At 35.9% G+C, this 26,762-nt stretch overlaps 2 protein-coding genes across 2 annotated transcripts in view; both read left to right on the top strand.

Moving 5' to 3' along the window:
- LOC128238537 (heat shock 70 kDa protein 12A-like) overlaps positions 1-2,490 on the top strand; it is a 2,797-nt gene extending 307 nt beyond the window's left edge. The window contains exons 1-2 of the mRNA XM_052954569.1: positions 1-1,241; positions 1,781-2,490. The exon at positions 1-1,241 is cut by the window's left edge and continues 307 nt beyond it. Coding sequence (XP_052810529.1) covers positions 1-1,241; positions 1,781-2,279 — 1,740 coding nt within the window. The 3' untranslated portion in view covers positions 2,280-2,490. The remainder of the gene's footprint in view (positions 1,242-1,780) is intronic.
- Positions 2,491-3,294: 804 nt separating this feature from the next.
- LOC128232919 (heat shock 70 kDa protein 12A-like) lies at positions 3,295-26,762 on the top strand. The gene is made up of 9 exons (XM_052946724.1): positions 3,295-3,701; positions 16,243-16,288; positions 19,071-19,178; positions 19,832-19,924; positions 20,259-20,477; positions 20,636-20,795; positions 21,061-21,654; positions 21,868-21,930; positions 22,418-26,762. Exons 1-9 carry the CDS (start codon positions 3,589-3,591, stop codon positions 22,831-22,833), a joined length of 1,812 nt encoding a protein of 603 aa, XP_052802684.1. The 5' UTR covers positions 3,295-3,588; the 3' UTR covers positions 22,834-26,762.

The raw sequence follows: 26,762 nt of genomic DNA, 5'->3' as shown, positions 1-26,762 counted from the left end.
GAACGCTCTGACATAGATGATATATACGTGACGGTAGCGATTGATATAGGAACCTCATATAGTGGATACAGTTTCTGCTTTAAAGATGCTTGGATGGGTTTTAAAGCCACGACAGAGCCAGAAGAAAAAGTCCCAACTGTTCTGCTTCTGAACCCTGATGAAACCCTCAACTCCTTTGGACACGATGCCATAACGACGTTCAATGAAATGGATGAGGTAAATAGACGGGAGTGTTTTTATATAACGAACTTTAAACTTTGTCTATACAGAGTGAGCAAATTATCGTTTCAAACAACATTGAAAGCTGGAAATAAGCACATAAATGCTATGCACGTTTTTTCTTTAGCCATTAAACACTTCATGACAATGGCATGTGATACAATTTTCAATCACAGTGATGAACAAAGTCAGGTGTCGGATATTAACGAAGAAAATGTTGACTGGATACTTACCGTGCCATCAATATGGACGGATTCTGCGAGAGAATTTATGCTAGAAAGTGCCAAAAAGGCGGGAATTATGCCCGAAAAGCTTCGTATTGTCTTAGCATCAGAAGCCGCAGCTATATATTTCCGAGAAAACGAATTGCTAGAAATGGTACCAGAATCCGAAGAAGAGACAGGAACGACTGGTTTTAAATACATTATGGCTGATATAGGAGGGGGCGTTGTTGACGTGTGTGTGCACGAGGTTCTTGGGGATCAACGGATTCGTGAACTATACATGTCCACTGGCGGAGACATAGGGAGTTCCGCCATAAACTCGGCCTATTTAATATTCCTAGAGAGTTTAGTCGGCAGAGAGATTTGGACTGAATTTAGGACGCTTCATAGAAAGAGTTACCTGGACATAATAAACAATTATGAACAGGTGAAAAGAACATTCAGTATGACAAATGATGAAAGCTTGAGACTTTTATTGAATAAAGAGTTAGCACAAACGTTTAGTAGAAAGACTGGAAAACGTCTAAAAACCGTTGTAAGTGCAAATTTTACGGATGATTCAGTAAGACTCAGCGAAGACGAAGAAAAATTGTTTATAAACCAATCACTGATGGAATTGTTCTTCTGTCCGGCTGTCGATGATATTCTAGGGAAGATTAATAAAGTATTGGTCGAGTGCAATGATCCGGACTTGAGTACATTAGTGCTATCCGGGGGATTTGCGGAGTCTCCATACCTCCAGGAACGTTTGCAAAATAATTTGCAGATAGAGACAATGCTTGTCGTCAAAAATGCCTGGTAAGACAACCATTTAAAACACAGATAGATTCTTGAAAATCATGTTAACATGGTATATGAAATTATAAAATATCGCTTATTCATTATAACCAAGCCGGGTAAGTATGTCCGTTATTAGCAAGTACATATACGCTTGACAAATTTTCTGATAGGCAATTTCTTTATTACTTTAATACTTTAAATATAACAACGAAAAAATCAAATGTAGCAAACCTTATAAATAGTTCGTGTATTCCCCAATTTAACAAAGTGATAACCCATTCTGTACCAAATTGTATTTTCGTTAATTTCATAAAATATTTGCTCAGAAACATAAATACTAGTTTTGACGACCTAAATGAGATAATAACTACATGTATTATAACATTATTTTCAGTCAAAAACAAAATTTATGTTATGTCACCAATTAGAAAAGTTGCTTTGTGCGTGTAAAAAAATCTTCCTAACGCGTCCATAAATTGATGCAGCGTTTACATGTTTATAAATTCCCAACTTTTAATTGTATGTTTACTTTACAGATGTATATACTTCTGTTTCAGCTCAGCAGTTCTTCAAGGCGCCCTGCTCTTGAGCGATTTACCACCGGACTTCATACAGCGAAGGTCAAGGTTTACCTATGGCTTCGATGTGACAGTCCCTTATATTGCGGATGAACACCCTGAGTCATTGAAATTTTCTGACGAAGGATCTGATTGGTGCAATGGTGTTTATGACAAGGTCATTGAAAAGAACCAGCTGCTGGAGTACGGCCAAATATTTATACGGAAAAGGACGGGCCAAGCTTTGGATCCAGAAAAGAAACACCAGGAAAGATACGCTTCATTATGGAGATCTACGAATGAAAATCCCCGCTTTTGTTTGGCAAACGAGGAGGTTCAAGAGGTGGGCGTAATCGTTATGACACCTCCCCCTGAAGGCTGGCCTGACCAATGGGAAGCCGAAAATCGCCTGATTGTGGGAGAGATTGGGTTCACAGTGAAAAGGGTAGACAAAAACACGGGACAGGAATATGAGACGACGATGACATTTCTACAATAAGCATTTATATTTGAACCGTTGATACATATTATTTCGGATTAGGCATGTTATTCGTTACATTTTGAAGATTATACACTGTTTAGTAAAAACAAAAATCGTAACCTTTTGAAGATTATACTGTTAAGAAATTACAAATGTAGTTAAGAATTGCTCATCACATTACTTTGCACTGTACTTTGGAATAGAAATAAATCAAATCTTATTTTCTTTACTTCTTTGAAAAGCGATTTGAAAAAGTTTCCACCTATTTATTTACGTTTGGAAAAGGTTTCAATGTTGTACCATGGGACAGCACGTGATCAAGATCGACCATTATTATCGTAAAGTAAAACTATAAAATATGTCTGATAAAACACAATCTTTATGACCAAACAACTGTATAAACTGATTTAAGAAAAATGGCCCGAAAAGAAAAAGGAAACATCAATACAATAAAACGTATGTCTTATACCGTTATTACAAGACTTTGGACACATTTAATGGGTATTTAATAACTTGTCACCAAACACGGTTTTTATAGCTTGGTTTACGTACCTAAGGACTCGATTCATCAAAGCTCGGAAACAAAGTTTCGAAGAATCTTTCGCTTTTAAAAAAAACCCATCAATTTTTTAAGAAATGGGTAAATCTAAAACTGTAATGACAATTCATGACAGAAGACACCTCACTTTCTTCAAATTAATACAATTTAGCTTTCAATTAAAATATGTTATGAAAGTAACTTTGTAAGTCTGAGCATTTTGTTTTAGAAATATTTAAACGAATTACTTCTTAGTTATTATATGAACAGTAATAGTACATAAATAATTTGATATTTTTGCACTAAGAAAGTCGCGTGGTATTGAAAATAAATTGAACCAGGACGCATGAACAAACGTATAAAAATCAAAATGAGCATTTGGTTAAATTTCTCCATGGAGCCTAGTGGTAATAAGTAGATAACATGTTTACCAATTTAAAAGGCGAGCTAAAGAGTTTATCGAAGACCGTTCAACACAGGCGCATGCGCTGTTAAATATCAAGTTTCGATTTAGTCTTAAAATATTAAGGAAGTAAATTGACATTTTCGTAAATGTAATGTAAGCACAGATATAATGTGTCTAATTTAGTTTGAGAAAAATATTCGTATGTGCACGTTAGCTGGTTAAATTTACGAGACTACTTGTAATAAGTAGAATCTATGTTAACCTATTTGATATTGATAAACCGAGATTATTAAAGACCGTTCAATCCAAACACATGCGCTGTCAAAAATCAACTTTCGAAATAGACAGTCAAGGAAGTAAATTAACCTAGACAAGATTGTAAAATGGCGTCTTTGAAGTGGAAACAAAAATCTCGACGTCCAAGATTTGCTGATTATAGGCCAAGAAAAACGCGTTTAGTAGTTGCAGCTATTGACTTCGGTACAACATATTCCGGTGTAACGTTGTAAAGTGACCCCCATAGAATAATGACCCCCCGGTCATTATTTTATATAAAATAATGACCATTTTCTATAAAATACTGACTCCCCTTATAAAATAATGACCCCCCGATTTTATCTGTAAAATATTGACCCCCCCCCCCCACTTAGCCTGTTACTAACATATCTATATCAATTCAAGTCACTGTCGTGTTTCTATGGCTTTTATATTTGTTGTTGTTGTTTTTGCTTCTGGAGCCGCTGCATGTTACTGCTGCAGAAGCTGCTGTGTCTACATCTATTGAAATGAAATATAAAATTGCTTCCATTTGAATTTCATTTAAATTATCATCAATGTAATACAATATACATAAGTCGCTTTAACGTAGCTGTATATGATTCAACTTCAAAGACAACATTGTTCTACTTCATCTGACGTTAGATAGCCTTTGTTCATACCGTGGAGGCATTGCTTAAAACGAATGTGTTAAAAATGCAAGGCTTTGAGGAGCTATTTAAGCAGTCACTGTTCGTGCCATGACTTACATCAAAGTCCATGATGTCACTGAGCGGTGTTTTTTATGTTTTATGCAGACTGCATCATTTCTAAAAATAGTTCCTTTGATTTACCTCAGAAAAGCCGCTCGTTCAACATCAAAGAAAACGACAGCGACACCGAAAGCAGTTCTACGTAAACGCGTGTATATATAAAGGTCTGTGGTAAGCAGTCAGTCCAACCTTGCAGCATGGACGAGAAAGATTACACAGATGTTGTAGAGTTTGTAAAAAATGGGAAGTATCCCGTTTCTGTAAAAGACAAGAACAAAAAGAGGAATTTTCGTAGAAAGTGCAAACCTTTTATTTTTGATGACGGGTTGTATTATAAGAAAACCAGCTCATCAAAACGTTTGCAAGTTGTTAAGAAAGGGAAGACAGATGACATCATTCAGAGCATGCATGCATCAGATCACGGAGGACATTTGGGAGTTTCAAAAACGTAAGTTTGATATAATGATTTCATTATCATGACCAAAAAGGAACTTGTGATTCCTGTGAGCCTGTGTTAGATATGACATTTAAGATTATTTAAATTAGTACGAAAGCTGAATAACAAAAGCGTCAAAACGTGACTGAACTCGTAATAACGAGATAAATATCTCGTAAAAACGACTAAGTATCTCGTTATAACGAGACAACTATCTTGTTATTAGACTTGTACGGATTATGACGGACACGGACACTGAGAGCGAACAACCGACAGGCAGGGGATACTCTCAAAGTTATTTCATGCTTTAAAACAGTCATGTATGTATAAATAAGGCGTATCAGATGAGTCGTTTTACAAACTAACATTAAGCTCTAGATCTTTGTATCAGTTATGATTAATTTTCGATTATAATAACTGTAAATATATTGTGAGAACAGTCCGAACGCAATATTTTGGTTTTCGCTGACAAAACCATTATACTGAAAAAGGTAAAGAATATATAACGGTACTTGATTTTAAAGTTTATAATATAGGTGAACAGGTCTTTGGATCATTCCATTATTAGATAAAACTGAAATAAAGTGTTTTGTCTATATATTGTCCGCTTTTCATGCCAATAGTAAATGATACTGGTTTATTTTGATATGCAGTGTGCAATATTAAAGTATAGTCCGTTTAAAAAAGCTGATTATGAGATACGAGTTTATTGTCAATAAATAGGGGTGTAATGATCGGATGACTCCAGGTAAATGTTATTGTTTTGATAAGTATTTTATTTACTTGATGCATTAGCATATTCACTTTAATTTAATTGTCCTCTAAAATGCTCTGTACTTAATGAAATTACAGATATTAATTTCTCATATAGAGTCGCTGGCCCAGTGGTATCGTTCAGATCTATGACGATAGCGGTTGTGGGTTCGAACCTCAAGTGAGGAAGTTTTTTTTATGCCCCCCCCCCCCCCACAAAGTGGGAGGCATATAGTGATTGCACTGTCTGTCCGTTCGTCCGTTCGTTCGTTCGTCCGTCCGTCCGTCCCGTTTCGTGTCTTCGTCATAACTTCTTAACTGTTGAATGGATTCGAATCAAACTTCACAGAATTGTAAAGCACCATGAGAAGGTGTGTCGCGTCCAACTCTCAGTTCCCCAGGTCCAAGGTCAAGGTCACACTTAAAGGTCAAAGTTCAAATCTTTCGTGTCTTGGCCATAACTTCTTTACTATTGAATGGATTTGAATCAAACTTCACAGAATTGTAAAGCACCATGAGACGGTGTGTCGCATCCAACTCTCGGGTCCCCCAGGTCCAAGGTCAAGGTCACACTTAAAGGTCAAAGTTCAATTTTTTCGTGTCTCAGCCATAACTTCTTTACTATTGAATGGATTTGAATCAAACTTCACAGAATTGCAAATTTTGAGTTCAAACATTTCAAGGTCAAGGTCATCCTTCAAGGTCAAAGGTCAAATTAAGGTCAATGTGCTAGGGGGGCATTTGTCTCTTACAGTGACAGCTCTTGTTATTTCATTTTTGGAAAGAATTACATAGTTTGTATTTAGTAATGTTATGTAAAAATCTAAATCACGAGAACCTCACTTATCTCGATTTTGCATGTATAATTCAAATAAGGTCCGAGTACACATAATAAGTAGACAGTATCCTCCAAGTAAACTATAAGAATGCCAGGAAAGTATTTGAATTCCGCCGAAAAGGAAAAGGTTGTATCTGTGCACTTATGAGGATCGAACCCATGATCATAACATGTGTAGTGTTCCGCATTCTTCCATTATACCACTACGCCACAGTCATTGAAAGTTGCTTATGTAAACTCAAAACTAATTCTAATAATTCTATCGTCATTTAGAACATTTAGAACAACATGTATTGGATTTCAACTTGTCTCAGGTGCATCCATGGCTAGCTTTATTTTTAGTAATGATACTACAGTGAAACTTGTAATAGGTGACTTTCCGTGAGACCTTAACAAAAAGGTCACGTATGACTGGGAGTCTTTTAATTCAGGTCCACTAACGTCAAGTGTTTCAATTTATTATTTGTTCTTGTAAATCCTGATGCCTGTCTTTTTCTTGGATTATGGTATTTAAATTGATATAAGATATTCCCTATTTAGAATATGTATACGTATTTGCATTATTATTTGTCTAATTCCTTTTTACTTGTTTTGCAAGCCATTTTGTCTGCCGTGATATCATATTACTGCACATCGGTTGAGTTTTCAAATCCCGCGTTTATTCATCGGGTAATGGATAGGTTTATATGAGATTATATTTCCATCATATTTTATTATTGTTTGGTAATACTAAAAGGAGCAGGGATTTTGAAATTTCGAAATTTTAATTAGGTTGGTAGCTCCAATTCGATTTTCTCACAAGAAAAGTTGTTCGTACGGATTATATAAAATGAACTCGTGCATCCACAGATCGTCCAATTTTGGACATATTAGAAGTTATGGTTAAATTGACTTAACTCAGATAATAAAAGAGAAAAATAAACATTTTTGCCATAGCACACAGTAAAGTTAACACGCTGGTAAGAAATCCAAGATCCGAAGCGCTATATGTTAATGACTGAAAAATGCATGAAATTCGTTTAATTAAGCCATATTATCATCACGGGGTGCAAACATTACGGTCGTTTGTGGCGTCAGACAGGGAGTCTTTTAATTCAGTCAGTGACTTTATATAGATTTTTTTACGTCAGGCGGTCGTAAACAGGGTCGTATACGGCAGGAAGTTGTCTAAATCAGTGAGTCGCTAAGGCAAGGTTGACTGTATTTTGGTAACTTATCTGGACTAATAGTTATGTTTGCTTTGTTTCAGATGGGAAAAGATTTCGACTAGGTTTTACTGGAAAGGATGTTTCGAAGATGTACACACGTTTATACAGAACTGCGACAACTGTCAAAGAAAGGTGAACCTGAAGAAAGCAAAGAAGCCACTGCGACCTATCACAGTTCCCGCCGAGGCTTTCAAGCAAGTGGGCATGGACCTTATAGGTCCTCTAGAAACCTCTTATCAGGGTAAGTTTTGTCTGTCGGTTTGTTGGGCTGCTTTGGTAGACCCTGGTGACTTTGACTCGTAGACAATATATGTCGGGGCATTGTGGTGCCGCATAGCGGTGTTGCTGCATAAAGATGGTCAAACAAAATTATGCGGCGATTTTCAACGCATGCAGAGGGCATGTTTAGGCGGCAGAAAGGCCCCCTTTCGCCGCATAAAGAAACCCATTAAAACATAAACGATAATTACTAGTTACTTCTATGAAGTTTCAACCAGACCAGGATCTAGTTTTATGTACTCACTCTCTCTTCCTCTGAAAAAGTCTTAAGTTCCGAAGGTCATTCCATCTTAAGTGGGGGCATATTTTATTCACTATACATTATATAGGGAAAAAAAATTGTGAACGCAACTTCTCCTACACCGCTTGGTGGATTTTGTTCAAACTTTCACAGATGATCAACCTTAATGTGTAGATGATCGTAAAGACAGGAATTTTGGCTGTGATTGGTTTTAGCAAAATTATGGCCTTTTGATGTTTTATTCACTATACATTATATATGGAAAAAAAATTGTGAACGCAACTCCTCCTACACCGCTTGGGGGATTTTGTTCAAACTTTCACAGATGATCAACCTTAATATGTTGATGATCGTACAGACAGGAATTTTTGCTGCGTTTAGTCTTAGCAGAATTATGGCCCTTTGTTGTTTTATTCACTATACATTATATAAGGAAATATTTGTGAAGTAATAATTTTGGTATTAATATACTTATTAATTTCATATTTGAACACAACAAAGCTTTGAACTGGACCTTCAAAAAATTAATATGAAGATAACCTTGGCCTCTGAATGACCTTGACCTTCAAATTTAAAGCCTCATAAGGCCTTTGTGTTTGGAGTGGCTGCCACTATTTTTGTGACTAAAGTATACTAAAGAAATTATATATTTTTCAAGTTAAATTATATAAGAAATAACTGTTTTCTTAAAGCTTTTTAACAGATTTGTATATCCAATAAGCATTATAAGGAAAACAAAATATTTTATTACCTCCCTTAATTCTTTTTACTATATGTTTACATGTAGGATAATTAAAAGTGAGTGTTTCTTTACGTTTTATTGTTGACATTCCCTATTTAGACAAATGTTAAACCCATTTTTAACATAAAAATAAAAGCCTTATGGGACTTTAAAGTTTGAAATTTCCCAAAAGTGACTAAAACTTTGCTATTTATTTATTAGTTTTCTTCATGCTTGAGCACAACAACCTTTTTAAGACAAACTTAATATGCGCTAAAGATCAAATGATATAACATGTTACTAAGCATCATGTAGGGGTGCACCAGTGTCCTATGGACACATATCTAGTTGTTTTATGCGTGGCATGTCGCCGCATAAAGGTGGTCACCCTCTATATGCGTTGAAAATCACCGCATAAACGAGTCCGACCACCTTTATGCGGCAACACCGCTATGCGGCACCACAGGGCATAATAATGTTATGACCCCCGTAATAATACTATGACTGGGGGTCATAATACTATGACCGGGGGTCATAATACTATGACCGGGGGTCATAATACTGTGACCGGGGGTCATAATACTATGACCGGGGGGTCATAATACTGTGACCGGGGGTCATAATATTACGACTCCTCCACACATAGGAAAATGAGTCTCACACAAACCACTATATGAGGGTTATTTTCTGTGTGAGGCAGAGTCATAATATTGTGCCCCCGGTCATAAACTGTGACTGGGGGTCATAATTTTACATCTCCCCTACACATAGAAAACGCCCTTCACATAGTACCAACGGTTGCACTGCTCATTTTTAGTCACTATTATGCATAAAAGTAATGATGCGACTCATATTTCTATAAGGATCAGTTTGCTAAGTTACAATATACTTATATTGATAAAATCACCATGTCCAGTCTTCACGTGGTTTGACGGTGAAGTTAATGCTAAATGATGGTGGAAAACAACCTACTGGGTATTTCACCTCTGTACCACCGTACTCATTTGAAACGTTGTAATACATTGTAGTCAGTTTAACTTGAGATTTTTAGTTACTGGAGCGGTAGAGACGTATCGGTAATGCACCTGTTGAGTGGTGGTAAACTGAAATAGATTTTACGCAGTTTACGATTAGTTACAAGCAAAGCGACCGCCCATGTGAAACAGGGCCATGTGCGAAAGCAACTGCATTTCTTTTTAAGCACTGTAAATATATGTCGTATTTTTACGGGAAAACCATAGTTTATTAAATTAAATTTTGATAGTTCTGTATTTTTACGGGAAAACCATAGTTTATTAAATTAAATTTTGATAGTTCTGTAACTTAAACGCCGTCGACGGTTGCCAGCTGATATGTCAATGTACCAGCTGTTTATGACCTGTCAGTCAAATATGATCAGGCTTATTAGTCCCCTACGAGGACTATAGGAATGCCCTCCGTCAGTCTGTCCGTCCGTCCGTCTGTCCGTCCGTCCGTCCGAAAATCTGGATCCCGCGATATCTTCAAAATACTTAAAAAAAATTCATGAAACTTGGAATAGTGATAAAGGGCAATATGGAGATTATGCACGTCTTTTTATTTATTTATTTTTTTCGTTTTTGCGTCCGTCTGTCTGTCTGCTTTAAAAAACATTCAACACATCTTTAACCTAACTGGATTCCACTATATCTCCAAAAGTACATTGAATTTTTTTATGGAACTCCCCTACCGGTGTAACCGAGATAGGATTGCCCTCCGTCCGTCTGTCCCGTCTGTCCGTCCGTCCAAATTTTGTTTCCGGGCTATTTCTTGAAGACTATTGGCCAGATTTCAATTATTTTTTTTAAGAGTTATAGCATTTGACTAGCAATTTGCAATTTTCAAGCGAAATGAATGGGGGATTTTTTTCTTAAAGTAGTTTGTATAGAACATATCAACTGTAAACTTGAGAAAGATATTATTAAGAAACAGAGTAGTGCTTTTTTATTTTCCTTCCATTTTTGTCGAGCCCACCTTCGGTGAACTCGACCCTTAGTCGCCAGGTTTTGATGTTCGCTATATGTGCGTGCATGTGTCCGTCCTGATTTTTACGGACCATAACTCCAATTTGAATGAAAATGGAGGAATTTCTGTAAAAACTTCACACAAGTGATCACCTCCATGAGTTCTAGTTCTGCGCGCATGAACTGGGTTTATGGGTCAAAGGTAAAGGTCTTCTTAGAGATCACTGATAAATGCTTGTGCAGGGCATATCTGGTAACTGCATGAAGAGATTTTTTTTACTATAACTTCACACAAATGTTAACTACCATGAGATCTAGTGTCGCACGCATCAACCAGGTCTCCAGTTAAAGGTAAAGATAACAGAGGTCATTAGAAGTGCTTTTCTAGAGGATATCCTATATGCATGAGGGAATTTTTATGCAACATCTTAAAACTGCGATGCTGGCCCGTAGACATGCAGAATGAAATTCTAGTTTCTATGCAAACTCAAACTTGAAAAGAAACATCTATCGGCTGGGGATATACTAGTATTGTCTTTGACAATGCATCGTTGATTAAAATAAGTATTGTAAAATGCTTACATTTATACATTTCAGGAAACAAGTACATTGTCGTTATAACAGAATATTTGACAAAATGGGTAGAGGCAGAAGGGATTCCAGACAAGTCATCTGAAACTGTACTATCAGTATTCACAAAGTTTGTCACGACACATGGTTGCCCCAGCGTATTAATAACGGATCAGGGGAGAGAATTCTGCAACGACTTGAATGAAAAGTTTTGCAAGCAGTTTGGGATAGAACATAGAATTGCATCAGCATATCACCCACAAACAGGAGGACATACTGAAAGATTTAACAGGACTTTGTGCGATATGCTTGTGCACAGTGTAGATTTGTCGCAGAAAAATTGGGACATTAAGTTACCATACGTACTGTTTGCCTATAGAACGTCTAAACATGAGTCGACGAAACAAACACCATTCTATCTTGTGTTTGGAAGGCACGCACGCTTACCAATAGAACTAGACTTAGCAATGCAATCGGATGATAACCAAGACTCTGAATTGTCACTAAAGGAAAGAATAGACTCGTTCATTAAACTGTCGTGCAACAGAAAAGAAGCATCGTCCAATATTAAAACGGCACAATCGAAGCAGAAGAAATATTACGATTCTTCACTACCTAAAGACGATACAGCAGGTTTTGAAGTCGGCGACCAAGTCCTTCTTCATAACACCAGAAAATTGACGAGAAAAGGAGGGAAATTGGGTCTAAAATGGAAAGGACCATTCAAAATAACAAAAGTAACTGGAAAAGGCACTTATTTCCTAGAAGGAATGAAAACAAGTGTAAGTGGGAACAGACTGAATCGCTATAGGCAGAGTAATGACGATGCTGCTACAGATAACACAGAAAAGCGACCAACTGAAGGTCCAAAAGATGACCACAGTCTAATAAACAAAGAAACAGGAACCCAAGCAAACGAGAAAGCGTTTGAAAGACCTGCAAAAAGAAACGATAAATCTGACGACTGCAATCTCCCTCCAAAAAAGAGAAGAGTATCGCGAGAAGATGTTGCAACACAACCTACCAATTCTACAGAATCTACTAATCAAGAACCCCAACCATTTCAATTCAGACCATCTAATCAAGAATGGCAGGAACAAATCTCGAGTGTATTTAAGTCGGCAGTCAAAAACACGTATGCATCCGGTCCAGACAAATATATACGACGAGACGCCAAACCTACTAAAACTGTAAACATGCGTGGGGATGGCAATTGTTTGTTTAGAACATTCAGTTATTTAGTTTTTGGCGTACAAACACACCATAGCTTGATAAGGCAAGCGATTGTTGACTTCATGAAAGAAAACGAAACTCTAATGAAAGGCATTACACGTGATTCGGTTTCCAGATATCTAGACACGTCAATGATGGCCTCCGAAAACACTTGGGGAACAGAAGTGGAGATATTTGCTTTTGCAACTCTCACCAGAAGCGTTGTGTATGTTTATTCACAGTATGGCAGTAAGGAACAGTGGCGTTGGTTAGAATACAAACCGTTAGGCCTCATTGGTGGTAATTTAAGGGGTCGAGCAGTGTACATTCAGAATTCCAGCGACCATTTTGTCCCGGTGCTAGAGGTAGATGGCGAAGAGTTCTCAAGAAAGCCATACAAACGAATTCGGAACCACATTCCAGAAAGATACCACGCCCTTATAAGTGATGACATATTAGATGCTGCTTTAGTGAATTGTTACGCAGACGAAGCCTTGCTATTAAAACTTGACAAAAGTGTAAAGACTGTATATGTGAAGGCTTTTACTAACACGCCTTACAATGTAGAAGGGCTGCGTGGGTTATCTGACGAGGTGGATGCAAATATTTTCAATATAGTATGTGACTGGAGCGATGTCGAAAACATACTTAATTGATAAGTGACACGTGCAAGAATAAATCAACAACTCAGTGGAGAACGATACAATTTATGCTAAATTTGGTTTAACATATTGCATCTGATGAGCATAACAATGCGTGCTAAATATACCTTGTGTGATTTACTAACTAAAATAATAGCTTAAGATATAAACATATGTGACATGTAGTTTTACCAAAGCACAGGTCAACACCCTGGGACGTTTTGTTGGATTCGCCTCTATATTCCATACAGTTTTAAATAAAAAGTCCTTTCGTTTATGAAATTGTCCTTATTATATACCGAACAACACTCCCGAACCACGGATATATAGGATCTCACATGAGTTGTCATATGATATAAGATTTTATTAAACGAGCTCAAGAAAATGTTACATAGCGAGCCTCGGGCGAGCTTTATAACATTTTCTTGAACGAGTTTAATAAAATATTATATTTTTTGACAACGAATGTGAGATTCGTTTTATCACATGACTTAAAACATAAAAATAAAACATATAAAATAAACCCTTTTTAACGCTATGAGTACGCACGCTTTTCACGCCTTTTTTCTATATGGAATGTATTGGCGGAAATGAGTCACGTCAAAGTTATATTACACGTGTTAAATATAAAGAAATTCGTAATGATTATATTACATGAAAAACAAGCGATGTCATGTGATAAAATCAGATCTAGCAAATTCAACGATAATGCTACCAAGACCCGTATCTATATTCACACAAAAGTAAAAACACTCTAGAGGCCACATTTTTATATGAATCTTTATAAAATTTGGTCAGAATGCTAGTTAATTCGAGTGAGTTTAAAACTGAGTCATATTAGGTCAAAATTAGAAGTATGTCCGTCCGTCTGTCCGTTTGTCCGTCCGTCCGTCTGTCTGTCTGTCTTCCGGTAATGTCAAACACCCCCGGGGACGTAGACATGGTTGCGCGTCAAAATCGCAAGAAGGTTTAAAGAGTAGTTTAAAAAGATTTAAAAGAATGTTTAAAAGGGTTAACTAGAAATACATTCTGCATGCCCACGGGCAGATGTCGAGCCCGCTTTGTAGGTTTAAATTTTCACAGAAAGATTCATAATGGACATTTGTGAAGATGAAAGAATGATAATGACCTTGACCTTTGATATTGTGACCCCAAAAACAATAGGGGTCATTTACTCAATATGGGTGATCATCCTATCAGGTTTGGCAGCTGAAGGTTGAACAATAATTAAGTTATTGAGCGGAAACCGTTTTCAGTTTTAAGGTCTATGTAACCTTGAACTTGTTATTTGACATTTGACCTCTAAGTGTGACCTTGACCTTTGCCACAGAGACATAATTTTTTCGCGCGACACACCGCCTTGCCATGGAGAACATTTATGCCAAATTATATTAAAATCCCTCCATCCATATAGAAGTTATGCTCCGGACACGGATTTTGCGCCGACTCCAAGTGTGACCTTGACCTTTGACGAGCGGATCTGGGTGGTGTGCGCGACACGTCTTCTAATTAAGGTTAAAATATATCTCAAGTTAATGTTAAATTCCTTCAAAAAATGAGCGAGATATTTCGTCACGCAATCTGATTGGCACATACGAAATAAACAAGTCTCCGTGACGTCATATGGGCTGGCCACCGCTCTTCCGAATAACGGACGCGATCGTCGTGTTAATAAGATGCAATCGATTTTCTTAGAAGATAATCCAATAAATCGACTATTATTCTTTTGATATAAGTAGAAATAATATAAATGATAATATAAATATAAGAAATGAACGCCTTCTCGCTATAGTTCAACGGGTATATGAATACAACAAGTAGCGTGCATAGTTAACGTAAACCCCTTCGGGGTTTACGAACTATGCACGAGACTTGTTGTATTCATATAATCGTGAACCGACGCGAGAAGGCGTTCATTTCTTAAATATAGCTGCACTGAACTGCTCAGGGGTAGGGAGGAGGGCAACAGTAAGTGGTAGGTTGTTCCAATGGTACACAGTCCTGGGGAAGAAAGAACATTTATGATAATAAGAGGTTGCTGTAATTAACCTGTAACTCAGATCTTTTGCATGAATTGCTTATCCTTTTTGTGCTAAATGATTTCTAAAACCACTTTTCGAATGGTCATGAAAAGAAAAAAGGGATAATATTTTTAAGTCATTCATCATTGCTAGTTCCATTAATCTGTGTGGGACGTTTAATCACTATACAACTTTGATGACTACGAAAATGATTCAAATCACTAACAAACACTTGTCACTTACAGTGCACTTACAGTGATTCTGCTTGTATAATTAATAATTATTTAATTTCAATCGCAGAGAGGTTTATATAGTTGACTCCTAATCCAGTTGCACAGATTCGATTCTTAGGCGAGGAAGCTATCGAAGTATGTTACATCAGATCAGGATTAGACGAGTTCTGGTAAGAAGTCCAACGATACTAGATTGAAATCCAGCCACCCTCGCCCCCTGAAAACTAGCTAGTTCTGTGATTATAAATATTTTTGATTGTTGATATTCAAACAGGCCGTAAATTACAACAAGTAGTTGCGTATTTTGTTGATGGAACGTTCCTATGCAGTCCATCGCCTATGTTTTAAATGATAAACTGAGCAGCGCACAGTTTGTATGCCTGTCACCCATACACGACCCTGGTAGGCGTCGAACTCACAACGGTGAGGGGCAAGTGATTCTCGGTCGGAGACTTTAACCATTTTTTCTTTCCACACAAATAGGCATCGGTAGTGGTAATCCCTGAAGCTTGGATCAATTCCATCTAACTGCGGTCAAAAAAAAACGTGCAGTATGGACGCATGCACGGACGGGTGCCATCTCTCCTCCGATGTCTATGGATGAAGATAATTATGTTGTGCAAGTGTACCTTAGATAGGTTAGGTCAAGGTTTGGATTGGGGGGGGGGTCCTTATTCTATAGGGGGTCACATTTCTACGTGAGGGGTCATTTTTCTACGTGTGAGGAGTCATAATATAATGACCCCCCAGTCATAATATAATGACCCCCCGGTCAATATTTTATATAAAATAATGACCGGGGGTCATTATTTTATATAAAATAATGACCGGGGGGTCATTATTCTATGGGGGTCACTTTACAACGTTACACCGGCTATGCGTATTCCTTCCTGGATGAATACAAGAAAGACCCATTTAAGGTAAACTCATTTAGGCGAGTGTTTGTATCTAACTGCTGCTGCTGCTGCTGCTGCTGCTGATGATGATGAGCATACATTATCAGATTAGTTTAAACAGCTCACCATTTTTAAATATTGATATTGTTGTAGACTACCATAACATACACATCGACTGCTGATGGATCATAGCTTAACACCCATTAGCTATATTTTTGATGTGTTTTCAAGATCATAATTCAGAACATGAAATCAAGTTTATACATGTAATGAAGGATATCATTTAAGGAATGAATTGCGGGGTTGATGTCATTATCAAGGTATGAACGCAATTGCGTTGGACTCCACGCGTACTTTGACCAACCCAGTTGCGTTCATATCCCCGATAATGACATCAACCCCGCAATTCATTCCTTATATTTACACCAATAGTTCATTATTTCATTCAAGAATTGTTTAAAAAAAATCTTTTCATTTAAGAAAACCTTTAAATAATCCGTTCTTACCCATTCTGTAAATAGAACGACCCGACTATAACCGGAAACATCCTTTTCAAATGACGTCACAATAACGCGGGAAAAGATCAACCATTTGAAATCACTTTAAAACGTAAAATTGAAACACTTCTGGTACCATTATATTTAAAATATAATAAACTAGCACTTTTAAAAATGTTGATATATATTTTACGGGACCTGCAGACACAATACAACCAATAACAAGATCAAAAGCTTTCATGTATATTGTTATGCAATGAATTACGATCCGAACATATACGAAGATGTTGCGTTCATCGATTGATGAACGCAATTGCCGAAAGGCAGTTCATTCAAGGAATGGAAGTTGAGGTGTAAATATAACATCATGAAGAGAAAAGTAGAAACAAATAATAAACCCCCAACATAGTACACGGGTTGATCCTGGGTATTCTCTGCCTGAAATCGTAGAACCTTATCCACTGCACTTCGGAAGACTTTGTTGACATTAAAATATTTCTGAATGGTAAACATCTTATATTTTTATCGACTCCATTATACAGAAAGTTAATAAAAACGTTTTGTAACGTTTGTTTCGAACGTTATACTTTAAAAGGACGTCTAGAAGCATATATATGCCTTAAGAATCATGTCATACCACCCGTAGTTTCATTATTAATAAATAAACATTGTATTTCATCTGGATTTCTGCTTAATACTATTTTGACCTTTACGTGCAATATCTTCACAGAGCATAATGGCAATTATCGAACGAGTAATAAGATACTTACGAATATTTAAAACCTTTTTCCAATAAGGTATTGGATCACTTTAAGTGACACTCTTATTTAAAATCAATACATTCGCATGTATAACAGACGACAACTTTGACTGATAAACCTTTAACTACTTACTAAATAATGCATTTATGGAAAATATTAATTACTGATCTCATGATTGTAACCGTGTATTAAATAGCAGAAAGCGCAAACATTTTAAATGATTGGTGAATGCTAAAAGATTTACGGTGGTATACTTTAGTCTCATAAGGTAGAAATTAGTATTGTGGCGATGATCGATTATAAATGATCGGAAAGGCCTTCGTCGGCGACAATCAATAGTGAAATTTGATCAATCGATTATAGAAACAATGGACGTAACCGCTACCGACTAATTTACTTATTTCTGGTTAATGCTAGTTTATGTTGAAATGTTAAGGTCTTGCTATGTTATGTTATTTACTCATATTCTTATCAAGTCAATAAGTCACCACAGTATATTATTACACATTTTCTTTGTAATTTAACTGCTTTGGATTGGTTCTCAACTTCTCATGTTTGTGGTTTAAACGTGATTTTTAAAACATGTTGCCGTTTACTTCTTACCATGTAAGAATTTAGTTTTCTCAGTTTTTTAAAAGAAACTGTTCCTGTAAAACAGAAACAGTTCTTGTAAAAAATATTGAATATTCAACTGCTTGTTGTACATGTTTCTGACTGATTTTTAAAAGAAATTGACTCTTTGTATTTATTTTACACATGTTTACAATACTAAATGTAAGACAATAATTAGGGCCTGTGGTATCATGTTCTATAATAGTAACTTGTAAACACTAAAAGATAGTCGCTTTCTGAATACATAATGTTAATTTATATAAACAAATCCACAAACAATATTGTAAGGGAACATTGGTGCTTAAAACTGCTGCATGCACTGTATCTGTTTGCCTTAAATATGATGGGCAAAGATAATTATTAAATCGATCAATAATCGATCATTTATCGGTTTTTTAAATCGATTATCGATAGTAATTTTTCTGTCCGATTCCCAACACTAGTAGAAATACCGTGTTTAATGTACCTTTCTTTCAAATCAAACTCGGTATCGTTCATTAGAACCATTGTTTTTGACATTTATTCATTCCCTTCGGAATATTAAAACAATTTTATTAATTGTAGTAAATCTTATTTGGGAGTAAGAGTGCATCTTTAAGCAGTTAAGAAATAGTTGTTATTTAGGTATGCTATTATTAAAGCCGATATTAAAAATGAAAACCATGCACGACGTTCAATATATATATATATATATATATATATATATATATATATATATATATATATATATATATATATATATATATATATATATATATATATATATATATATATATATATAACCTACATGTTAACATGTGAAATGCTTCAAAATTATTGTGTTTTAATTCTTGTTGTTGTTGTTTTTTGTACAGGAAATGTTTATTTGAATGTACAAATAATATATAATCCACGAGCTGTAAGCTTATAGTAAAATATGATTATCTCCACTCACAGATATACGCGAACGCTGATTGGTCAGATGGATCGGGAATGGTGACGCCAAAAGCACCGACTGTTGTGCTGTTTGACAAAGCAAGGCGGTTTCATTCCTTTGGATACGATGTGAGTTGACATCCAGTGATAAACGTTTTTTTCTTAGACTTTGCTAACTCCCAACAGCGTATTTAGGTTTTACCCTTGCAAAATTCGTGCCTCATTTGAAATATAAATATATAATGAAGTGTTCAAACGTTGAAATGTTTAGCTTACCCTATCGTTGATGTTGTAACATCCCATCGATCAAGGATCTTTTATTGATAAATGTTGCGATGTCATAAGTGCAAGGTTATATTATGGCTTAAATTAACAAACAGTCCTCACATGAGATAATTATTTATTTTAGCCTAGTAAATACAGTAAATGGAAAAGAAAACAGCAACACATTATGCCTATTTCAAATTCATATATATATATATATTTTAATTCATCAATACGTTTAACCATAAGTATTGTGTACTAAATATGTCATTATAAAACGTTTGAGTACACTTTTATCCTATTCGAGTGAATTAATTAGTGTTTGCAGTGCATGTCTTGCTCCAAAACAAATGCTTATAATAACATACTGATAGGAAGTGTAGACATGTAATTGAGTCATGCTAAACTTTAAAGAGATAAAACGAGTTGAGTCAGTTACTGAGTAAATTCTGGGATTGGCAGCTGGGGTTGTCCAGGGCAACGCAGGCTTGGAATTAATTGTTCCATTATCTTTACAGGCCGAGACAAAGTATAACCATCTCGCGAATGAAGATGAACACGAAGGCTGGCGGTATTTCAGAAGATTTAAAATGACATTGTTTCAAAACAATGTGAGACAATTTTTCAATACTGTAGATTTTTTACACGTTTACTTGGGACTATTTAACAAAACAAATAGTACTATCAAAGTGACGGTGTGCCTTTTACATCAATCGAAATGTTTGTTATATAAGCTAACTAACATATTTATAAAAAAAAACAAACTATTGGAACATAGTCGCAACATTATCAACGTTTTATAATGTCTTTTTGATATGGTCATATGACCTGAATTACACATTAATTGGGGCCTACTGTTGGGCGTTCTCTCCTTTTGTCTTTGTGATAAAGTTAACTTTTAATTTAATCATAGTTAGATTATAAATAGGTACAATTTAATTGCAGCGTCTCAGTCGCCGTACGCAAATTGATGACGAGCAAGGCCAGAAAATGTTAGCGTTAGACGTATTTGCAGCCGCTATACAGTTCTTGAAGGATCATTTGCTAGCACGCCTGAGAGATAGGAGCACCGATTTGCGTCCAACCGATATTGACTGGGTGCTGACAGTACCTGCCATTTGGGAAGACGCAGCAAAACAGTTCATGTCAATTGCAGCAGTTCAGGTACATTTTAACAAAAACAATGTGGCGTAAAACATGTAACAGGAGTAGTAGCAACTGGCCTTGTGTTAGAAATTCTGTAATTTATATAATTGTTAAGAAATTGATTTTATATGTAGATATATATTACTTATTTTTTTTATTGAATAATACAATTTAAGGCAGGTATACCGGACGACCAGCTCACTCTTGCCTATGAACCGGAGGCTGCTGCTGTCTATTGCAAAGAAATTAAAGTTGCTCTATCAACGGAAAGAGGTCAAACTTCTGAACTTAAATCTTTTGGGGCGGGATCCAAATTCATGGTTATCGATCTTGGAGGTATGAAAACGTACAAATGTTGTTAGTTAATTTACGAAGACGTTATATCTATGAAGGTTTAACAAAACCGAAATTTGAATAAAGAAGGTAATACAATTTTAATTTTACAAGACGTTGACACTTAACTTAAAACATCAACCGGATAGGTTTATAATTCATTCGTTAAATTGACACTAACACTTCGCATCAGTCAAATTCTGTAAATGTTTATCACTTCTTTTTTCTCTTTGCAAATTAACATTATTACTTTTACTTTTTCAAAAAGGAGGTACAGCCGATATAACCGTACATGAAGTTCAACATGACGGGAAGCTGGCCGCTCTTGCTGCGCCATCGGGTGGTCCTTGGGGTGGAACCTTAGTGGACAGGCAGTTGAACAAGTTCCTCATTGGCTTATTGGGTAAAGACGTCATTGACAAATTCTCGGAAGAATGCAAACCTGACAAATTAGACATGGACAGAATGGTTGAAGTAAAAAAACGACAGATAAATTCATCAAGCGACAAAGTTCATATCAAACTACCAAATGAACTATTTGACTTGTATAAGGAGTTGAAGAAGAAAGAGTTCGATAAATCACTGTTGAGTAGTAATTTTAGTCAAACAGTTTCCAAGAAACGGGACAGGCTACACGTTGCTAATACAGTTTTCTTGGACATGTTCAAAGAGTCAAAAGAAAGTGTCATAAATCACGTGGAGGCACAACTGAGGCACACTGATCTGAGAAATGTGAAAACGATAATGATGGTTGGTGGATTTTCTGAATCGCAAGTCATGAAAGAAGCAATAAAAGAAAGGTTTGAAGACAAAGGGTATGAAGTTATCGTCCCGGAACAAGCAGGATTGGCTGTGGTAAAAGGTAGCTTGCTCAAAAATATTTACTGTTTTTTTGGGGGTTGGTGCCTCTTAGCGTGGGACAAACAATGCTCAATTATATTTAATAAAAGTATTATTATGATTTGGAGGACCTGAAAAAACGATGATGAGTGACAATTTGAGTGACCATTTGAGTAACCATTTTACCACTAGGTTATCTATTGATTCTAATTGTTTACAACGGTATTGTTTTCAGGTGCCGTGATGTATGGTCACAATCCTGATTCAATCTGTTCCAGAAAGATGCAGTGTACTTACGGTATGTAAAGTAATCTTCAAAATGTCCTTTGTTACTGTTGGGATTTGCGACCAGTATGACAAAAGTTGGTATAATAAAAACGTTGTTTTCAAGCAACATAAATTTCGCGCGTATTTTGTTGTTATACACTAATTGTTTGACAGAAAGAGTTATACGCCCAGGGTATTGCTTTTATCTAATTCCCGTGCTCATTTACGGTTTTTACTCTTTATTCGCGCTCACTTTCAACTATAAAATAATTTCAATGCAAAGATCTTTCATTCTTTGTATTTTCTTGTACGAACTATTTTCGAGCATTTGTAGTAGATTAGTTATACATTTGACTGTCTGGTGTTTTATGAAAAGAGAAAGAAGTGTTTGCTCTATTGAAATATACTATCAATGTGAATGGGAAGACGTGTTCAAACCAGCAATCTTCATGTGGCTTTAATATGATAATGCATCATGAATTGTTTAAGACTTCATTTAAATGATTCTTACTTTTTAGGCATCAGTACTGCTGTGCTGTTTGATGACCGCAAACACTCCAGAGTACATCAATCTGGGCGAGCAGATGGGACCGAAATGTGTGAAGATATTTTCAAAACGTTTATTGTGAAAGGGGACACAGTTGTTCCAGGGAAAACATCCGCCGAACACACTTTCAACTCACCATCTGCAGGCAACACGCGCGTAACAGTTGAAGTATACAAATCGGTGGAAGATACTCCTCCAATGTATTCGTCCGACTGCATAAGAGTAGGTGAACTAGCGTTACACACAAGGTCCTGCCAGATGGATCAAAAAGCTCTGATAAAAGTGAAAATGATGTTTGGAGGAACGAAGGTGACGGTGGAGGCGCAAGAGCAGGGCACAATGCAAATAAACAAAGTTCAAGCTGAGTTTGACTGGTTAAAGAAATAAGTTTTGGAACGTACTTACATAAAACTGTTTTAGAATCTTTTGCAACTGTGATACTGTGAGGCATTTTTTTATAACTGACGCTACATTTGTTAATTATACGAGTATATATATGTACACGCTTTGGTGCTTGCAGTGAAAATGATTATTATCGCTTATGATCAAGATTTGTCAATATACTTAAGTGAGTGATGAGCAAGTGAAGATCTATCAGTACATTTTGCGAGGAATGCGAAAACGGTCCAAAGCTTACAAAACCATTTTCGGCCTAAACGAATAACATTGTTTATGGCCTGTTTAAGCCCTCCGTATACTCGGGTTCAAGTGAACGCTTGTTTCACCGACCGTTTGAAGGCGGTTACTCCATCATTTATCAGTAAAGCAAATTGATGAATGTGTGGTCATTTTGTGGTATTTGTATTTGTGTACGCGGTGTAAATATGGTTGTGTCTCTAGTTCATTGGTATTTGGATCATTTTCTTGTGCCCCTAAACAAGGTATATTTTGAATTTTCCTCCATGTTGTTTTCATCATTTACTTGTATTCTTTAGCACTGATTAGTTGAAACTGTTAAGGCTTTCATGGTACAATATTTACACACCAACTTCCATTCCTTAAATGAACTGCCTTTTGGCAATTGCGTCTATCAATCGACGAACGCAACATCATCGGACATGTTCGGATCGCAATTCATCGCATAACAATATACATGAAAACTATTGATCTTGCTATTATTTGTATTGTGTCAGCAGGTCCCGTATAATATAAATCAACATTTTAGAAAGTGTTAATTTATCATATTTTAATGTATTGTTGCCATAAATGTTTCAATTTTACGTTTAAAAGTGATTTCAAGTGGTTAATCTTTTCCCGCGTTATTGTGACGTCATTTGAAAAAAATGTTTCCGGTTACAATTGGGTCGTTCTATTAACAGAATGGGTAAGAACGGATAACTGAAAGGTTTTCTTAAATGAAAATAAGTATTTTTTGTAACAATTCTTGAATGAAATAATGAACTATTGGTGTAAATATAAGGAATGAATTGCTAGGTTGATGTCATTATCGGGGATATGAAAGCAATTGGGCTGTTCAAAGTACGCGTAGAGTCCTTCGGACCCCACACACTTTGACCAGCCCAATTGCGTTCATAACCCGATCATGACATCAACCCCGCAATTCATTCCTTAAATGCTCAAGCCTTTACATTTGAGTATTTTAGAAGCCTTAACTGCATTTCCTTTCAAAATTAAATTTTCGTGCTACTGTTTGGAGCATTAATATCTTAAGGGTATTTGTTAACGTTTTACATGGACATACATCGATCGTTTTTCGTATGAAATTTGAACAAAATGCTTATTACAATGATAATAAATAAACACAATTTATAATTATAGATATTAGAGCTGTCTTGTTAACATTCGACGAAAATGCAACATGAAATAAATCGTTAGTAAGGCTATTGAAAATTGTATGATGATAGGCTTAGCATTATAATGTTCCGTCTGTTAGTTGCTGATCGGTTTTTGTAACTCAGTGAGTAGTGATTTTATTTCAAATGTAAAAGTATAATAAACATAATGGCTTATCACGCAGACGACAAACTGCAAGTATTTACTTGCATGTATAAGAAGAGATAAATATTCTCTATTATTAACGATTTTAATGGCTTATTAGTCCACTGTATATCACTATTAAATATGAAAGTTATTTTGTAAAACATATTGCTTTGATTTAATATAATAGTACATTTTGAATCAACTTGTATGTTATTGTTTGTCCAATCGTCAAAGGTTATATTCATACCTTTATGCAATCATACTAGATGAAGCATTCTTGCATACCAGACGTGTGTTTCCGGTCATGTGACCGGTGCTGGAAAAACTCGTCTTACACCCCAATGTAAGATGAGTCACGCGCAACAACGCCCCACTTCTTATTTCTTTTATTGTATGGTTTATGAAAAGTATATTATGCAATTTCAATAAAGCGCAATCAAAAATATAAGTATGCAATACTTTTAATTAAAATTGAAAATAAATAATCGTAAAAGCGCGATTTTTAGAGGAACTAATTGACGTCAATAGTGATTTAAAATTACTGCGCTTCATGGCGTCAGTACACAACGTCGCACGCGCTTTTTGGTGCAATGTACAAAAGTGCGTTTTCTACGTCAATGTTTCCACAAATTCATAATTTTAGGTATGCAAGAAAAAATATCAATCATGTTTTTCCGGTCCGGATCGAAAAATCCGATCCTCGGGCACGCTGCGTGACCGGTAACTCGGCAAGCCTCGTTACCGGCTTACGCGCGTGCCCTCGGGTCGAATTTTTTTATCCGTACCGGAAACACATGATAGATACTTAATGTATAATATACGCAATTTTACCATTTTAACCCACTTCCGTCAGAGGAACATCCGCAAAACGATGTAGTCTCTCATTTGCATTCCACCACCACACGGTCACCTAGGATTATGCGTTCACTGGTTATGTGATTATGTCATTTGTTTTCTCAAGTATACATGTTAATTATACATATGAAGGATCTTTCACATGTGACATGCAATACACAAATGTATTCAACAAGTTCAGGAATGATGCTATTTAGAGAGCCTTTAATTGTCGTTGCATCTACCTCAAACATATTTTTTATTAGAAAGTCCTCGGTTCTAAAACAGTTCCAAAAACATAAATTGTTTTGAATCAATACTCATTGCGCAAAAATCACAAAAGTTTCATACACTTATATTGAATGGAAATAGTTAACTTTAATCAGGCAGTTAGGCAATTGTACTAAAATGTAGATTTCAATGTTTCTTAGTTTGGTTTCAATGCAAAGCTTAAATGCTTGAGTGTAAATGATTGTCCGGTTAAGTTAACGTGTAGCAAATTAATTTTACCATATTTCTTCTCTTGTGAATTGCTCTCGTTTTTAGTTGAACATGATATTTTGATATACTACCTTGCAAAGTGGTTTTAAATCGCATCCGTTTGGGGGTCTTTAAATACGAGAAACACAAACCTCTTATTTTCTTTAAAATGAAAAATGGTTATACACCAGATTATTTGTCGGTTTTGGTTCCACAGACATTAGGACAGAAATTCATCCAACATATCTGGTTTCCAAACCCGCACATCTTTGTACACGAATTCCTTCGTTCCTTCTACAATACCTGCATGGAATTGTCTGAAGTTGAGGCAAATACTGTTAACAATATTGCTGGTTTTATGTCATACATCTGTTCGGACAAGCAAATAAACACATAGATTGTTCTGTTATGAGAAATGTAGGCTAGAGGTCCTGCACATTCGCCTACGCAACGATTGAAGTTCCCTGGATCATCACTTCTCGTTAAGAATAGTATTCCCTCATTGTTTTATAGGTGTCTAAGACAGGATACTACAAACCACTTTCGCTTCATTTGTACCCTCTTTAATGAACAGAGGCAACTTATGCTCACCACTGTTTAATCTCTGATTGAGGTAACCCTCTGTTCTTTATTATATGGTGTTGACAACCTGACTGGGGAGCAAAAAAGTTCTTTGTTTGAAGCAGTTCATCGTTTTATATTCATGTCATGTGATATACTACACCCACCCACCCTCACACATCTTTAACCGTTCCTCTCTTCCTATTTCTTCTTAGTTTTTATCTCATAATATAATGTATTCTTCTTCCATACGTTTAATCCATTCCAAAAGAATAATTTATTCTTTAATATAGGCAATTGCATTTGAAGTCTCACATTCAATCATCTGTTTTTATAACATAATTCAATATGAGCTTGTATGATAATAACTTCATTAGTAGTAACTACCCCAAATGCTAATTGTAATTATAACTATAAGTTTATTTCTACGGTTCTAATCCTAAAATTTTAATTACGCATTTATATTGAAATGTTGTTTATTTTTTCTCAATAGAATATGT

The sequence above is a fragment of the Mya arenaria genome, chromosome 1, assembly GCF_026914265.1.
Source record: "Mya arenaria isolate MELC-2E11 chromosome 1, ASM2691426v1".
In the NCBI taxonomy this organism is placed as follows: domain Eukaryota; kingdom Metazoa; phylum Mollusca; class Bivalvia; order Myida; family Myidae; genus Mya; species Mya arenaria.
This window is presented reverse-complemented; position numbering and strand designations above follow the sequence as displayed.

Coding starts and splice junctions, on each gene's coding strand:
- LOC128232919 (XM_052946724.1), top strand. CDS start 3,589: ATGGCGTCTTTGAAGTGGAAACAAAAATCTCGACGTCCAAGATTTGCT. Junction 19,925..20,258: donor TGACATTGTTTCAAAACAAT/GTGAGACAATTT, acceptor ATTTAATTGCAG/CGTCTCAGTCGCCGTACGCA. Junction 20,796..21,060: donor CATGGTTATCGATCTTGGAG/GTATGAAAACGT, acceptor TTTTTCAAAAAG/GAGGTACAGCCGATATAACC.